The 19,080-nt window shown below is 37.9% G+C and overlaps 1 protein-coding gene across 2 annotated transcripts in view; it reads right to left on the bottom strand.

The window, feature by feature from the left end:
* etnk1 (ethanolamine kinase 1) overlaps window positions 1–19,080 on the bottom strand; it is a 29,964-nt gene that overhangs the window by 5,770 nt on the left and 5,114 nt on the right. The window contains exons 2-7 of one of the 2 annotated variants that reach the window (XM_088923917.1): window positions 12,427–12,686; window positions 11,464–11,604; window positions 9,206–9,348; window positions 6,218–6,265; window positions 2,414–2,497; window positions 1,760–1,920 (exon numbers count right to left, since the gene is read on the bottom strand). In XM_088923917.1, coding sequence (XP_088780043.1) covers window positions 1,760–1,920; window positions 2,414–2,497; window positions 6,218–6,265; window positions 9,206–9,348; window positions 11,464–11,604; window positions 12,427–12,686 — 837 coding nt within the window. The remainder of the gene's footprint in view (window positions 1–1,759; window positions 1,921–2,413; window positions 2,498–6,217; window positions 6,266–9,205; window positions 9,349–11,463; window positions 11,605–12,426; window positions 12,687–19,080) is intronic. The other variant, XM_088923918.1, reaches the window with a different exon arrangement.

Below are 19,080 nucleotides of genomic sequence, written 5' to 3'. Positions count from 1 at the left end.
CTAAAAAAGCTCAGACACTGGATTTGAATCATTTTCCTCAAATCGGCCCAATTACAGCTTTGCTTGCTAGATCGGTCTTTGTAAACGCTACACGTTCTCTGGTTTCTCCTGCAAGCTGTAAAGACGGTCTGTATATTTAGAGGACAATTAGCAGGGAACAACAGGTACACATAATGAACACACAGGCTTTCTTCTTGGCAGGATCAAAATGGCAACACGGTAACAAAGAACGTGCATCTGGCTGACACAGTGAATCTAAGGCCCTGCTCACATATGGCTGCGACAGAGTAAAATAAGGGAGCAGTACATTTCGCATTCACTTCTAAATGGTTATTTAATGCCACCCTCACACTGCACGCCGTTCTTCATCTTGATTTAATTTAGTAAGATGATCCTTTTGATAATGCTGATTACGTGCAAAGGAGGTACAAACAAGAAGCCTTTGTATTTCGATCCTCTTGCCAGAGCCACCATGGAAACAAGACAATGGGTTCAATTTTTCATTTCAGCAAGTCTAGCAAGGGCCCTTTTCTTTTCACAGGACATTCTCTGCCCATTCACAGAGCATCTCCCACTAGCCTTAGCAATGCATCCGCCACACAAGTCATTGTCACGTCCCGCATGGACTGAAACAGTGCATCACACTGTAATAATACCACACGTGACTTTGGGCAGCTGTGAACTTCACTCTCAAGTCATTTACGTTTTCATAGGTCCACGGAGTTTCATAAATAAATAATGTTAAATAAAACATCAAAGCACAAGACTCTCCCTGGCAAGACACGAGGAAGCCTATTTTTGGGGGGAATAAGAAAAAAAGTAGATACTAGATAACTTTACTTGAAATGGTAACTTACACTACCTTTACAATTAACACTTCAGCTATAGCAGTGTTTCAGTACACTTCAGTACAGCTGGATACACCTCCAGCAACTGGAGGACAAATACCAAAAAGCCACTGCCTGTGCTTCTTCAAGCTAGGCCTTAAAAAAAAGGCAAACTGTTAAAAATGAAAGGTAAACGTGGAAGAAACTCTTTGGAGATTCAGTAATGAGAAGCGATTAAAAGCAGGCAGAGCAGGATATGAAATTAACATCAAAGTGGGTATAAAGAGAATACTCCAACGCATTATGGGATTTAAGGATCCATTGATCTGCAATCCTCCTTGTTAATACTATTTGTTAGCCTGACATTTCCTCCTGCATTAGAAATTACAGCAGATTACATCCTCTGTTACAGGAAGTAGTTTGCATATTAGATGCACAAAAGAGCTCACTAGAGTTAAAAGCTCCATGGACAGCAAATATTTATTGAAATGACATAACCAGTCTTCTCAAAATTGGACCTTGTCAGTTTCCAGAATATAAAACAGTGATGTGTAGTCATACAGTCCATCTTGTATACCTAGCGAATTAATTTATAAGAAGCAGCATAAACATGATTAGTAAATGGGGAAAAAAACAGTGGCAATACGGATATAAAAACCTTTCCAACATCTGCATACCAAACTTTATATCAGCACCCTCAATTAGGAACCTTACCATTTTAATTATTACTCTATGTGTACTGCATGTATATGACTAATGATTACAGAATAAAGCACAAACATGCAGTTAGTCGTTATTCTTGTTTTACAGTCCTCCTGTGAGCTAGTAACAAGTTATGCTTTGAAAGCCACTAATGAAAGGGTACGTGAAATATCAAAGCCACTGTTGCTGAAAGCCAAATGGTATTATAGCTTTGACTTAAGCCTACTTACCAGAGCAAATCGGTTGACTTGAACATAGAGAACTTCAACTTCTTTGTCAGAAACCTCAGAACTGTGAGTCTTGTACTCTTTGTAAGCTTCAAGATAGGCTCTTAGCCATTCCATTTGCAGGCTTTTGTCAGGGTAGCAGCTGTAGTCCACATCATTTATACCTGGATGAAATACAACAGCGCATACTTAGTGAACTGAAGGGATCATACTTAAATAAAGAAAACGGAGAGAGTTTTTAATAATTTTACATAAAGGTTTTAGGATAAACCATGAATAGCGAGGCCTTATGGATTGGGGGGAATTATTGTTTTTATAATTTTTTATTGTCTTTAATGCTCTTAATCACTCTCAACAAAATAAAAACTAAAAAGTCAATAAGAGGTAATACGATATAATAAACAAAACCATTATAAAAATGCTGAACACCCCTGATATAAAAATCCCAAAACTATATTAAGTGTAAGAAATTCCTTTACTTTTAAGATGCAAGCCTAGGTAGGTAATTAGGAGTATACAAGAACATTTTTCCAGGTATTAGAAACTTGACCAAAATGACCAAATTCACTATAGAAATAATGAACCTTAAACATGTTCATCACTACCACATATGAAAACAAAGGTGTATAAAAATGTGAACTTATCCTGTTTGCTTACCTGCAAACTCATTAAAATGGTTCCCAATGTCATAGGCCTGATGGTTGTAGCCAGTATACTCGTAGTCTATGAACTTTACTTTACCTATGTGCGACATACAAATAATAAAAGAAAACATTTAGAAGAAGTTTGTGAAAGTTATGATAAAAGTCACAGACATCTCCAGACTGTACTATGTATTACATTATCCAAAAGAAATCCAATGAGTTTATGTAAACAGTGCACATGCAGTTTAGTTTAGGGTAAGATTTTGAATTTTGAAATTAAGAAAACTGCAGGTCTGTGGTAGCTTAGTTTAAACTAGCCTGGACTGAAGCAAAACTCTGGCTCAATAGCAGATCACAAATTCTTAGCCAAGAGGTTTCATGTGACTTTGGGTTGTCAGAGGATTCCAGTGCTGCAGTTGGGAGCTTTGTTGGAAGCTTTTATTTAATCCAGGCCTCAGTCTGTCCTGAATATGCACAATTCAAGAGCAAAACTGTTCATATGTATACACGGACATCTAGGTCCAGAATATACTGAGGTAGTGTGCATATACAACTCCCACAGAGTGAGGTTTGCAGTGTTTAGACTGTCTGAACTATTAAAAAGGATAAGGGTGCCCTCTTGTGTTAAATGTTGAGTAAAACATCTTTCAGTTGACATTTTTTTCCTGATACTCTAAGTATTAACATTAATAATAAAAACAAAATCTTACCCAATTTCATCACAAGAAATTAAATACAATTTTTTTTCTCTTCCTTTTACGACTTTTACAAACAATCCTGAGTCTTCTAGATCTACTAGCATTTTTACTTAAACATCTTAAACTGTCATTTTACCAAAAATAACTTGTGCAGTGGTATTTTTTCCATACACTAGTAATGTTTGCTTCCAAGCACATTCCCGTTTTACTTTACATGGTGCACATAAAGTAGCTAAGAATTAGATGGGTATTAGGTGGTTACCAGGCAGCGTGCTGTCCTGAGGTGGGGAGGCACAAGAGAACAAGTGGTGCCAAAGACCTCCAGTCAGTGCGCTAAAGCAGCTTGGCGCAGCTGCCCTGGGGCAGCAAATTCAAACCTAATGTGCAGCAGACGAAGAGAATTCGGCAAACTCACATCTCACAAAACAAAAAAAAAACTTCACTTTACAATGCTGTATAACACTTGGCGGTTACCACCAGCTCCGCTCTGTTCTGCACACTAACCAACTCAGAAGAGTGTTTAATCTCCCTGTATTACAGGAGCAGAAGCCCTTAGACACCTAACCTGAAAACCATGTGGCTTACTAACACAAAAACGTATAGTGTATTAACAGGAATTTAAGCAACAGTAATCGCATCCTAAAGTGAAGGATCGACCTTCATGATTTGCATTGAATTTGACTGCAGCACGACGCAATTTGTTAGTGCAAAATGCAAAACACTACGATTAGCGAGCCTTTTTTAACAAGCTAAACTCAGTGTACTATAAATGAGAAGCATTCTTTACGACAGTTCAGGTGTTTGGGTTTCAACCTTAAATTTAATATTTTGTGCTAAATGAGTTCAAGGTTTTGCATTACATTATGGCCAAGAATGCTTCCAATGTTCATCAGGGGTAACATCATTGCACTTAGAAATGGTGATACAATATTCCAATTCCAATAAATGTCTCAAGAATATATGTAGTATATGTTATTTTCAAAAATACTACAAAAGGTTTAGATAAAAAACTAAGAACATAAACTGGCTTCCCTTATAAAGGAAAAAAAATAGGACTTTTCAGCTCATCTCCTTGAATTTCAGTTTTACTAGTTATAAATATGATCAATAATGAGAAACCTCAATGTAACAAAAACACTTTTTGTATTAGCTACAAAAACTGTACAGGAAATAATAAAGTACAATACTTAGGGCTTAAAATAAATTAACCTTTTTATTTTCAAATTCCTCCTTTAAAATATTTGATATTAGACAGGCAGCACTTAAAATGGGGACAAAATCTTATCAGGATGAATGCATTTCAAAATATGATTAGTTTCAGCTAGCTTTGGTTTAAACTTTTTTCAATAAAAACTTCCACTGCCACAAATTTTAATTTAAATTATTTGATGACCAGGTCTGATGTTTTTTTTTGTTTTTGCTGCAGTAAGGACAACAAAACTACACTGCATTTGGTTTGGTTTGATAATACTGAATGCTGTAGCTTCCTTGGAGAAGTAAAATGCACACACACACACTTTGTGGGTGAACAGTGAACAGTGTCAGGACAGAACTACTATACTTGAACTAGTGTATAGATTTTAAATGGAACAAGAAAAATTTTACAGATGTGCCTTGCCGGGTTTATGCTATTCAATAAGATACGGCATAGAATGTGATGCTTATTTTAAATTATGTACATGACTGTTGCCACAAAACGTAATAGGAATTGATGTTCACGCATCTACAGTGAAGCAATATATGATTCATTTAGAAGGCAGGAAAGACGTTCCTACATGTGGAACTATGCAATGTAACCTGTACTGAAATATCATTATACATCTCACAGGGTACAAAGAACTTGAGCAGAATGGGCAGAGATTCGAGTTACATAACAGCATTAGGTTTTTTAAAATGTTTGCCTCCATTGTAAATGACACCTGTCAGTGATTATTTTAAAGGATAAATTTGGAACTATTAAGCAAAACTTTTAGAGTGGAAATAATAAGCAAAAAACGTTCAACATTATTAATTATGGATTTACAAAGTTTTCAGGTTTAAAAATAAGTTATGGCTTTCTATGAGGACTGAAAAGGCCAAATTAAACATTTAAATTTAAGGTTGAGTCACTATACCTCAGATATGGTGGGCAAAGAACCTTTACATGATAAATTAAACTTGTAAAGTAACACAGAAGTCCAAGTCAGTTAATAAGTGAAGTATTGAGGTTTGGTTATTGAATTCAAGTTAGTACACACTAACACTCAAGTCCATATAAAAAAAACACCCCCCTTGAACTTTAAAGTATTATCTTAACAAAGACATTTAGAAAACCATATGGTATTTGCTTGTCTGGTTTCATAGGTGGAAAAACATCAATCACACAACATGACTGTCACAACAGACATGCATTTTAAAAACATTTTTTTAACAGGTTTTAAAACAGGTTTTATCATGGTTTTCTTTTACGATGTTCCTCTAACAAAATGAGGTCACAGATTTTTCTGAAGCAGTAAGTCCACATTATGCTCTTTTAAATGATTTGAACTAAATAATCAGCTAATACGTAATTAAAAGGGGACTTTAATAACTAAGAGTTACCAGTGTGATGTTTGTTCTGGAACTTAAATTTCTCCAGGCAGTATCCAAGAGAACAGAGGTCTACTGACAAATTCTAACAGATTACAAAACTTATGACATACTGTGGATAAAACAGTTCTTAAAGAGGAATATCAAAAGTTTACCAGAAAATGTTTTTATATGTTTCTAAATCAACTGATAAAAAAAATCAAACTTGATCTGAAGAAGTCTATTAGTTACATTATAAAAAACTTTAAACTACTCGTCTCTGACTGCATGAGAATAAAACATTAACTGAAATCACAGTAACCAAACCTCAAACCCTTAATGGACACCAAAATTGTATCTCATAGAAAAAGTCATTTAAAAAAAAAATCAATGCCTTTCTCTTATCTTTCATAAGCCAAGAGATTGTTAACTTTTCTGCACTCTGTAATAAATTTGAAGAAATACGGAAATTAAGAGACAAAACCAGTTAAAGTACTGGACCTGCTCCAGACAAGATTTAATAGAACAAGTCAGTTCTACTTTCTCCAGTATTAGAAGGGAGACTCCAGCACCTGGAGTCAACAGCTGTCCCACTGGACTCCCGCTTTCTCCTGCCGGTCCTAGGAGAGAAAATCTAGACAGAAGGAGCTGTGAAAGTGCTCCCTAAAACATCTACTAGGGGTAGACGTCTTCCCCTTTGGTGGCAAGTCTTGGCGCTTAAGTGCACAAAGTATCGGAATGTGGACTTTAAAATACACTGTGTGCCACGTGCATATTCATTGTCTTGTCTAACATACTGTATGCAAAACATAATGGATTAGGCAGGAATAAAATACATTGAAACAAATTACAATTCACAGTGCCAAAAAATATAAAACTATGGTGTTGTCTTGTAGCAGGCAACTGCTGAGATCCGTTTTGGGGGATGAGCTAGGATTTCATCACATACTTCTAAAGCTTGATTTTTCACTTTCAAATCAGGAGATGTTTTAATGTTTGTTAAGAAAACAAAACAAAACAGGGAAAATCTGAAATTTACTTGTCAGTTGAAAACATATGCCCAACCAAGCCAAGTGATTTGACATAACGCTGACAAAAGACACTGTTTGACATAATGCTATTGCTATTTTTAGAAAACATAGTTAAATTAAGCTGGTTGACAGCCTTCAAAAGTCAAATGTATACTGTATGTAAAAGATGATTTAACACTTAACCTGCCAGAGGTAGAACTTAAAAAAAACCAACTAGGATATTTTTTATGTAGTGTTTTCTTCTGAATACTCAAATTTTATACTATCACAAATTCCTGTTGTCTCTCTTACCGAGCAGGATTTCTATTGCAACAACACATCATCAGTAGGGTATGACTAGCCTGCCGTACCTGAATATCGCACATAAGATTGTTAATATAGTCTCTCTCTCTCACTCTCACTCTCTCTCTCTCAAAGTCTGCTATTGAAGTTCTGTATTACAGCATGCTTCATACTCATTAAGACAAGTATAGCTGTATCTTGACTAAACTTGACTGCATGCTAGTTCAACGCTTCCCAACATTTTGCATGCCAAAGGAGCACCTGCTTTGATGAAACCGAAATAATTTTGTGGAGGTGCATTGGCAAACAGCACATTTTTTCTCAAGGCTCAGTAATTAGCAATGCCAAATTTCCAGTGTTTGCCAATTTAGATGTTCAAGCCCAACTTAATGATTTTTTTAAGATGAGTGAATCAGTGAAAGCTGAACAATGCTGTTATTTGAAATACACAAACCACACTGTGTTGCTTCTTGTCAGAATCTCTAGCTAGTCATAAGAGAGAAGAGTTAATCTGAACTTTTTCCAATAGTTTCATGCAAGTCTGAAGGTTATATTAATTTGATCTTCTAGCAACATGCATTTTGCTGATTTTTGATTCAAAGCCAAGGATCAGTGTCAGGTCTTGACAGGAGTGTATATTTGAAATGAATTAATCATCTCCATATAAATGTGAACTCTGCTGAGGCACATATTTAACATTTCTCAAAGTACTCTTAAACATCAGTGACCATGATCCCTTTTTTGTATTTCAAAAAGTGTTAGCAGTTGTTTGCTATAATTGTGATTTGGGAATAGACACAATCCAATCACTGTGATGCTTCCAAAACACCTAATTTTTTTTTAGCATTTAAAGTTCTCACAGTAGCTTCTAAAATCTGTTTTGAGTCTCTATTCGCATACTTGTCAGGAGGCTGAGATGAAACGCATCACTATGAACCTTCTGAAAACTACTCCTAAAATTAAACCAAGATATTCTGGCACATAAATCGGACTTTTTGCAGCCTAGTTTTTTTTTTGTTTCTTTTTGAAAATTGTACTGATCAGTCCTTGTGAGATTGAACATTTGGGTGTTCTGTTTCCAGTAAATCTATATCCCTTAGATGAAGAAGTAATGAACTGAATAATGAGTAATCCTTACAGTGTGGATTCTGTTGTTCAAACCAAAAAACACACTAGTTTACTCTGCTACCCAAATGGCCTTTTTCGCTTTGGGATATTGTTAGGACTCTTAGGTGTGCACCAAATTTAGTAGGGAACTGCAACGGTGCCATATTTAATTTATTTTTTCACTAAACTGAGTCCAAAATGTCTACAGGCTAAGCCCTGTTCTGTTGCCTAGCAATGGTCAAAGTCTACCACTGCCAGTAAGTGCTGGTTAAAAACAGGAATGACTACAAATGAGTTTCAGCAGTGAGTAGTGGTTGAGTGCGTGTTAAGCTTGGAGTTGATAAACTCTTTCACCAGTGCCACTGGCAGGGAAACAGATTTTTGTAGGTACAGGTACAAGTTTTACAAATACCAAAAAAAATGCTCAATAGTTGAAACCTGGAAACTGAATTTAGACCAACTGAGTTAATTAATTCAACTAAGTTTGAGAGCTGAAGTTCACCAGACACTAGAAGGCCCAGGTTTCACCACCACTAGTAAGTAGTTTCATTGACTTAAAGCAAGGTTCGGCATTTTCTAACATGTTGCCAATGCACTGTTAGTGTTCACAATTAAGAGTCTCCTTTCTAAATTTTTGGGACAATGAAGTTTCTCATATTCTTCCAGCTCTTAAATGTGACTATGAAAACAGAAAGCGCCAATACAATCTGGCAGCAAACGTTTATCCTTTTGACATAAAAAAATGGCAAGATATTAAGATACAACAACACTACAGCATGCCAAAACTTTTTATACATAGGTTTCAAAAAGCCGCTTAATTGATAGAAATATTAAATATATTTAGGATGATCGATTTTGTATTTCCCAAAGTAGGAAATAATGTAAGTACTGTAGTTATAACTGAAGTCACCGTGGCAGGTTAAGTGTTAAATAGTGAATCATGCACAAAACTGAAGAACAAGTATTATTTCATTTAACCAAACTAGAAGGCTACATACCCCCCAAATGCCCAAGTACTACGATGTAATATCTTCAGCTAATAATTACTGTAATTCAGGCACTAGATAAACCTGATTCAGACACTGCAAACACACCTATTTAAAACAAGCATACAAAACCAGTTCTGCTACTGACACTCACCTTCCTTCTCATTGAAGATTATGTTCTTACACAAGAGATCATTGTGACACAAAACCACAGGTGAACCTAGATCTGAGAGACTGTTCTGCATCCAGGCCATCTCCTCCTTGAGCTGTGTGGGACTTGGGACGTCCCGTTTAAACCTGTTTGGAAAGATAAATAGTTATGACTTAAGTCAGGGTTCTTCCTGTGCATTAACAAAGCAATGTATGCTTTTCAAAGACTGAAACTGTAAAATATTGCGACTTATTTTGCACAAGTATCAAACCAACATTTGGAATACCTTTTGTGAAACACAAAAGTTGAGTCTTTTTAATCTATAGGAAACAGGTTTGCCAATAGGACTAGGTCATTTGGGTTCACTTTTGTCAACGCCTTAGGGGATTCTGAATACCTGACACAGACATAGTGGGCATAGTGGCTGAGATTAGCATTGGGCACTGGGTTTTAGTTCCTGGGGTGCAATCTGGAGTTTGCGTATTCACATGGTTTTCCTGCCACAGTTCAAAGATATACTAGTAGGTTAACTGGCTTCTGCAAAAACTGACCCTGATGTGAGTGTGTGCTTGTTTGTGTGTCTGAGTGTGCCCCGTGATGGACTGGCACTCAGTGCTTTCCAGGCCACCATGACCCTGAACTGGATAAGCAGTTTCTGAAGTTTAACCACTTGTTCCTATACTGCAGCTGCCTCTTTCCCTGCTCCTCCACGTTGTGAAGCAAGCTCTCGTGTCCCATTCTGCGTGTAACCCCCTGTGCCTGTCAACATTAAATATCTCTCAGAAACATGCTCAGTGCCCAGTCCCAACCTCCTACTAAATTTACCGGCAGCTATTACAGTGTTTACGTATCCTCACATCTACAAAAGTGAAAGAAATTCAAAATCTTTATGAATATTTCGCTTTATATTCAAAAATATTCCAAATCAAAGCGGCATTTTATGGTATTTTAGTAGTAAAACTACATGGCAGTGCTTATTCAGTAAGAGAGCCAGGTTGTATGAGAACACTCTAAACTCTCAACATCACAGTAGACTGGGGAGTCAAGGAGACGGCTGGTTTTGTTTGCATAACACAGAACACAAATTAACCACTTGGATGGATTCAACCCAGGCTCCGGTGATCTAAACAGGACCTGTGGGAGACTGCTTACAAGTGTGTTCAAAGAAGAATGAAAAAATAGTTAAAGTTCACACAAAAAGCAGCTGAAGTTGGAACGAATTCCTTCTAATATAGTGATATTCTCAACAAAATGACCTGGGGCTGCTAAAAAAACATAAATCTCTCCTAAACCCAAGGGACTATTGTGTAACTCATAGTTCAGAACATGAAATATACCCATGCAACATGGTTTCAGGCTATTTTTTGTTCTCAACCATGTATATGGCAATCGGCCAAATCCTTTAACAATGATGATAAAACTGATAAAACAGAAAAGGGACACAACTTAGACAGTTTGGGAGCGACAGATGTGATGCAAATAATTCACTTCAAAAAAAGTTATGCAAAAAGAGACTAGTCATTTTTAGGTTTACCCACATGTGGAGAGAAAGTGTAGAGCTCTTAAAATCTGTAAAGTTGCAACTGTGAGGTAGGCAAACATGCTAAAGATCAAATACAATTTTTAACAGATTTTAAAGTGCTGGTTAACCTCTTTTTTCAGGTAGACAGTACAAATGAGTAATGTCACTTTTCAGGGGAAAAAAAACCCAGAAGAAATCTAGATGCCTTATATTATGAAATACTGAACACGGAAGTGAACTTTGCTGACATTTAAGTATTAAAACTGCATCAGTTCTTAGCCAGTAACACAGGGTTGTTGATGTTTAGAGTTTGTATACCACGGTAAACACTGTGTTTCCGTTAGCCTAACAGCAAGGCTTCAGAGGTTAGGAGAGCGTCTCCCCCAGTGCCACACCTAGCCCCAGGCTTGATCACATTCTTGTTTTGTTCAAAATTGAACTATTGAAAAGGCAGGGTGATGACGTAAGCTGAGGCTTGGCTCAACCCTCCACCTGTCTGATTGAAATAGGACATGCCTGTCTTAATTGGCTCAGAATCGTGTGGAAAGAAATTCCACAGGTGGTGAAATATGGGTTCAGTTTGTTTTGTGGCTCGGGGTTGGCATTCATCGGAGTTCTTTAACATATGCATGTGACTCTAAAAAGAAACAATGAAATACTTCCTGTAATTCAAGGCCTTTTCTCCAGCTTTCAAATTGACATGCACATAGCTACTTTTTTGAGTTTTTAATTCACTTACCTAAGGTTTACTGTCTTGTCTTCAAATTCAGTAGGGACTAGGGAAAAATACTTTCCCATCTTCAGCCACAAGTTAGACTTTGGAACCCAGCCATTGTGAGCATGAATGGTGTGGTATTTAGCCATCTGCCTAGCAATAAGCCTGCAGAGAAAAAGAAAGAATTAAACTGCTTACAGTACCCTTATGATTACAGAGTCATTTAAAAATGATAAAGACTACGTTTCTCCATAAACGTTCTCACCAATATATATTTAAGAGAACAACTAAAAGGTCTAAAGTAACTCAACTTGCTGAAATGAATAATTAACAAGTGTTTTACATTCCATATACAAAGTCACTTGTAGGGTAACAATTCGACAGCAATAATAATTCTCCTGTTCAAAACACAAGACACCTTACCAATTTGGCACTTCAGCAATTTACTGTAGTTGTGGATAAATGCTGTTGCTTGGAGTGAATTCCAGGCATAACCTTTACTGAGTAAATACTCTGCTGGTGGAGGGCTACATTCAATGTAGTCCCCAGCCATCGCCTTGCACTATGTAAAGCTACCCATACAGTATTAGAGTACTGCAGTGATCTCTCTGTCTTGCATGATCATCTCTCAACCACCAAAAAAAAAACAGTTTTTGTCCACGTTCCAGTATTAGGGAAGTTCGGGCCTCCATGTAGCATTCTAACTAGTAAATAATTTACTGGCTGTTCACTGAGCTGACCACTTCCAACTTCAGAGCTAGAAGTGTTCTGTTAAGCAAAACTGTGTTTCGGGTTGACCTTTGCCGAGGCCCATCAGAGACATACTTCTTTGATGTGCAGCCCAGCGAATTATGAGAAAGGGCTAATGCCTGAAGCACCGTTCGACCACTTGAGCATGTCGTAAGTGTTAAGTGTCGACAGCGGGTACTACTGTTATTCTTCTGAGCAAAAATGGGTTCCCGGTGTGGGAAACACGCAGCACAATACCTGAACATCTCCGGGCACCTGATGTGCTCAGGATCCAACGCGGTCCCCTGCATGAACTCGTAACACAGGCCATTGTTAAAAGTGCAGTAGAGGTGAGGCGCACACTTGTTAGCGTGCAACACGCGGAAGCTCTTGACTTCGTTCTCCCGATCCACAAACAGCTCCGTCTTGTTCCCATAGATCCTCACAAGCACCACGTCCTCCATGACCTCGCCCACATAGCAGCCGATCAGCTTGTTTGTAATGCCATCTGTAAATAACTGTAAAACAAATCAGAGACCACTGTAACTTATCACGTAAAAAGCAGAGATCAGTCAATTATATCACAGTCATTTAACTAATGCACAAAACTAGAGGACTGGTTAAGAGGCAGGGATATGTCCGTGAGTGCATGGATTCAGTACTTCATTCTGACTGGAATGCAAACAAGACTGCCTATTCAGTAACAGACTTAACCGAACTCTGTAGGTTTATTCAGAAGCATTTATTTGCTCACAGCATAAAATCTACATTTTTTAATGGTTTATTTGTAGGCTTTCTTCACATTTAAACCATAAAGCAACCATTATGAAACCAGATTGCTGTCTGTTGCCCTCTTTAATTATTGGGTTAAAGATTACCTACTGTACTAACATTTATATAATGTATTAAATAAGTTTACTAAGGAAGTTCAGCACTTAAGATGTGGCAGGCCTGAGAGAAGTACGGACCAGGAAGACCCCTGTAGAAAGACCTAAAAACCAGGCTAATGCTGCAATACAGTCCAGGTTTGCAATCGTGTACAAAACAGCTAAAACAAGTCTCCTGAACGGCTCAACAGCTAAAGGCTCTCACGTGAGCAGTCATAGATTCATGGTCACAGGTTCGAGCTTGGGTCAGGTCAGTAGATGACTAGGTCACCAGGTGGCTGTCAGCGCAAGTAGGGGGAGCAACAGTAGGGGGGCACCAGTTAGCCAGGGTTTTTCCGGCCCTCAGTGTCACAGTGGGCCTGTGGCCTCCTGGGAGCTAGCAGGCATGTGGGTGTGGTCAGTGATGGACATACCTCTCATCCAATCACAGCTGAGATACCTGTGATGCGTTAGAAGAAAGGTTGCATGAAAGTGGGAGGGGGGCAGAGGAGTGCATCTACAATTCTTCATTTTCCCCTGGGTGACATAGCAGGATTCCAGATCAATAATTCCAATCCGTGTAAAAAAATAAAACGGGTAGAAAGAAAAATGCGCAAAAGACAACTACCAAATATTGTGAAACTGCTGAAGGTTAAAAGGTTAAAAACTGATATTAAAAGATAACTGTAGACGTCCACAAGAATAGTTTTTCCAAATCATTAAGCCACCTCAACCAGTGAGCAATTCATCCATAAAACAATACTCCTTTATTTTCTCTTGGGTCATATCTTTAAATGCTGTTACTGCATACTACTTCTCATGATGGAACATTTCTTCATACTTGCATTTTGGCTAAGACTGTGACAGAAACTCTAGCCCTAGTTTGTATTTTTTTAAATCAAGCAAAGCCAAGCAACCAAGTAATAACAGATGAAAAATGGAACCACAGTGATTGTGAAATACAAGATCTTCACAGCGATGGCTATACCAAATTTTGGAGTTAAATTTGGAAAAAACAAAAAGTAAAACAGAATGATTTTTTATCAGTGTGCTTTGTCCTATTTTGAAAACTTGTAGTTAATTTTAGTCACTTATGAGTACGCTCAACAGGGAGAGCCAACATTCCACTCTTAATCTGCTACACAGATTATCATTCAATTAGGGCAAAAGGATTTTAAGGAATTTTATTTTGCCAATGCCAAACATTTCAAATATTTCATGATCTTGCAGTTCTCTAATCAACGATGAATGAAGCTGTGAGAGAAACTGCTTTTTTCTGCATGTTAGAGCAGCACTATTTTGTTAAAGCAGAAACAGACTAGGAAAAATTTGGAAACCAGCCCCGTTTTGTGACAGGTGGTTGTTTACCGCAATAAAGTGAGCTTTTTTAAAATGAAACCATGTTCTACCAAATAAATATGTAACTGTATACGGGGAAATAAGCATCTTGCAAGATTTCATACTTCACAAAATTGCTGTATTTTATGGTGGAAAATATGTATAAAACATTTGACGAATTCTGTTTTTGACAAGGTAGAATTTTTTACATTAATCAATTTATATAGGAAAATTCACTTCAATTTACAGTATTGTCTTAATCACCCAATTCAGTGGTAAATACTTCATGAACATTCCATGCTGAAAAGAGAAGAACACTAAGAAGGCTCCACAGCTGAAATGTTGTTTTTCTTCTGCTTTCAGCATGGAATAAACCTTTACTTGTTCCTGTGTGGCCTACACATGCTGACCCAGCTCCCCACTTGAACTACTTCATGAATATGGCTCAAAGAACCAACATGCTCACATTTGGTCTAATCTGACAGACTGAAGATGGACGCATGGCTCGTTTTATCAAAGAGCAGTTGAAATGGATTATTGATCAGATGCCGATTCTCCTGTGTATTAACTGGTGCTATTCTATTATTCCTAGTCTAAGATACAAACAAGAGAAACCTGTTGTGTTAGTTTAAAACAGGTCTGTATTTAATAATAATAATAATTGCTTACACTTATATAGCGCTTTTCTGGACACTCCACTCAAAGCGCTTTACAGGTAATGGGGACTCCCCCCCACCACCACCAATGTGCAGCATCCACCTGGATGATACGACGGCAGCCATAGTGTGCCAGAACGCTCACCACACATCGGCTCCATGTGGGGAGGAGAGCAGAGTAATGTAGCCAATTCATAGAGGGAGATTATTAGGAGGCCATGATTGGTAAGGGCCAATGGGAAATTTGGCCAGGACACCAGGGTTACACCCCTACTCTTTTCGAGAAGCGCCCTGGGATTTTTAATGACCACAGAGAGTCAGGACCTTGGTTTTACGTCTCATCCAAAGGATGGCGCCTGTTTTACAGTATAGTGTCCCCGTAACTATACTGGGGCATTAGGACCCACATGGACCACAGGGTGAGCGCCCCCTGCTGGCCCCACTAACACCTCTTCCAGCAGCAACCTAGTTTTTCCCAGGAGGTCTCCCATCCCATCCAGGTACTAACCAGGCTCACACCTGCTTAGCTTCAGTGGGTTGCCAGTTGTGAGTTGCAGGGTGATATGGCTGCTGCTTTTTGGACCATTAAACAAAACCTGAAAAGGTAATGACTTAAAGAACTCCCTTCTTCCTTTGGAAAGTAAGGACAAGAAATGGAAGACGCCTCTTGATACAGAATACTTCAGTACTCGGGAACCACCTCCCAAGCTTCAGTGTTGAAGTTGACTTGGTGGTCAACCTCATGGAATCACTGGGTTGTTAATTAGCAAGAACCAAAATCAGCAAGATGGGCTGAATGGCCTCTTGCTTGCATCTTTCCTTATGTTGAAGGCTGAAGCAATAGCAAGTATTATAGAGGCATTTCTCACCAAAAGATACAATGAATTGTTTTTAAGAGACAACCGCAATACATGAGGCTTACAGATATCATACAAATGTACTGTACATAGGAGAAGGTCACAAATAAGAGGAGGCTATCCAGCTCATCTAACCTGTTTGGTTCCTAGTAAATAACTGAGCCAAGGATTGTCATCCAGGATATTCCCTGAAAGCTGAGGAGGCCTGTGAGTCTGCCACATAGGCAAGCACCTCCAAGGCGCAGTGAGAGAGCAACTGCCCTGCAGAAGTCTCTGCTCGTTCTGTGTTACGCTTAACCTCGGATAAAAAAAAAACATACTGAGCAAGAGTAAATTCCAGAAAGACTGGTTCAGGAATGCTGGAGAGATGCGGCGTTTCCATTTAAACAAAAGAAAAATAAACGCAGCAGCTCAGGTGCAGAGTATTTAGGAGAGGAAAACAATGCTCAGCTCACTGAGGGAGGAAGATAGGAGCCTTAAAGCAAGTTAAAACAGAGACTCCTGACAGTCAGCAGAAGACCGTGAACAACCAGCTCAGTGTCTGCTGCGGTCTTTAAAAAGCACACCACGAAAATATCCCATCTGGAGCATATGTATTCAGACACGCAAAATAAAGTGCCTCTAGGGTTTGAATGTGGGATCCTGAAGCGGTCAACATGTTTCACATTACAGTCTACAGAGCCAGATTAGATGTTACACTACTACTAGCTAGGCCACGATTAATAAACAGCTCCGACAGGAGTTTGACAACAGAATGTACATTGATCAATCTCCCGACTAATTCTGACATAGTTTTGTTTCTTTCATTTTAAGAGTGAACTGATATACTGTATATTCCTATTTGCCTTCAATCTAAAGGGTTAATCATCCAAGCTAGAGTAATTCTATCCTGCAGGGCTCCCAGAAAATCTGAATATTCAAACTAAGGTTCCAAGCAGCCAACTTCAGTGTAGAACACAACATGCTTTTATGCCACATAATTCAATCAGAACTCATTTTGATCATGAACTGGGTTGACAATTATTTTATTAATATAATCTATGTCGTAATACGCTGATAAAATTATTAACATAACAAAACTATCTGAAGTTGAATGTCTCCACAACCAAGGACAGAGCAACTGATTTCAGGAAGAACTCCCAGATCCCCACGCAAACCTGCAAACTGGAGTGAATCAGTAGAGATAGCATGCCTTTTACTGTATCTGCTTTAACTTTTATCCTGATTTGCTGATTTAGGAATCTGAGGATTAAGAACTACATCAGATCGTCATTGGTGCTGATCTTTAGGCCCACATACAAAAGAACCCTGCACACCCTTTGTTTAATGAATTCCAATTACTACCCTCAGAATGCAGATACAGATTTCATAAGCCTATTTGTTCTTACATTCTCATTTATTCTCATGATTTTTTATGCACATGCCGTATATGTGGGCTGTTTGTGGGTTTTCGTTATATTGTCTGCTCTTGTTCGTAGCTTGCACAAATTTGCGGATTGGCACAATATTGACAGAAAACAGAAAACTTTCAATGCCTTAAACCCTAAAACTGTCATAGGAAAGAAGGAGGTTACAACTGCAGGGTAAGAAGGGTGTGGCAAACAGTATTTATGACATCTATAACACTATTTCTAAAATGCATTCAGTTAAGTCTTAGGTTTTATGAATGGGAAAGATTTTCTCTTTAAAGGGAACAAAACGAAAACTAGAGAACTCTCATGAGCAGTGAATAGAGAATTCACCGTATCCACCCTCTATCCGTGTGAAGTGGAACCACTCCCTGCAAATTCAATCTGTGCCATCACTGGAGAGGCACAGGTATAGATTACATGATCCACTTCTTCTGACCTCTTCAATACATCAGTTCCATCAGGAACAGCTTTTAAAAAGGAGGACAGTTAAGTCTTATTCCCGTTTTATATCCGAGTTACATAAACTCATAAACTAATAGTTTACATACATATGCAACATAACTTTTGTCATGTTAGTAGTTAACAAAAGTTGTTAGCAATTAACTTAACAAAACAAATCTCTAAGGTCCAATAATATTTCAACAATTGCATTAAAGGAAACTTAGACAAGACTACAAGTGTACTGTACCTTAAAGTGGAAACTGGGGAAATACATACAAAGCTGAATGTTAGGTAATATAGTCATGTCGTTGAAGCCTCAATACTTTTTCCAAAATTCAGCTGGATGAGATCGATTACCGACTACAAACCAAAGCAGATGGATCAAATGCCCCAACCCATCTGTTAGTCTCATGTAAAGATGAAATAAAACACCAAGTACAAAATAACTTGGTGCCTCTCAATACAAAACAGAATGAAAAATCGCCCTAGAGGGTGATACATTTCTAAGTCTCATGCCACACAAACAGAAATTTTATTAATTTCACATTTTATCACTTGTGACTGCTCATCTAGCACCTGATTCTGGCTTGTACATCTCCAACTTGTTACCTGTGAATAAAAGTGTCAGATGAATTTGTGCATTTATAACATTAAAGGACAGTAACTCTCCCACATTCATTAGAGTGTGTCCAGCAGTCTGCAAACAGTAAGATCTGAATGATCTACTGCCAAGGCAAAAGTGTGGACCAGTGGTCTGGGCTCAAGACTCATGACTGTAAGGTTTAAATCCTTGGTTAGGCACAAGTGTGTTACTCGTGAGAAAGATTCACTGAAGATTACTGCAGTACAAACCCTGCTGTATAAGGGTGTAAATATAAATCACTTTGGATAAAAGCATCAATTAGCTAATAAAAATAATAACAATTAATAAATGTAGCACCAGCCTTATATTTCCATCTTCAGTTTGCAATGATTTTATTGCCTTCTTAAATTGAAAATATATTCTACAGAAAGGGGATAAGATCATATCTACAGTTTAAATGGGAATCAAAGCTATCAGAATTAAATAATTGTGCCCCACAAATACCAAATATAAATATGCATTAAGATTGAGGGAAAATAAATGAAATTCTTGGCTAAAGGAAATCTTTTTTTCCTGGCAGAATATCTAAAGAATCACAAAATATCAACCTCCTCTATCAAAAGATATAGCATGATATAGTTTATCATCGAGAATAAATTTGCCAATAGGGAGTTTAGTATTCAGACTCCCCTGATAAAACATGACGCTGACAATGGATTGTTATGTTACATAACTATATACTACAATTCCATGTTTCCT

This window comes from Atractosteus spatula, chromosome 8, assembly GCF_055471065.1.
Source record: "Atractosteus spatula isolate fAtrSpa1 chromosome 8, fAtrSpa1.hap1, whole genome shotgun sequence".
NCBI classification, from domain to species: Eukaryota; Metazoa; Chordata; class Actinopteri; order Semionotiformes; family Lepisosteidae; genus Atractosteus; species Atractosteus spatula.
The sequence above is the reverse complement of the archived record's forward strand: the minus strand, read 5'-3'. Positions and strand labels throughout refer to the sequence as shown.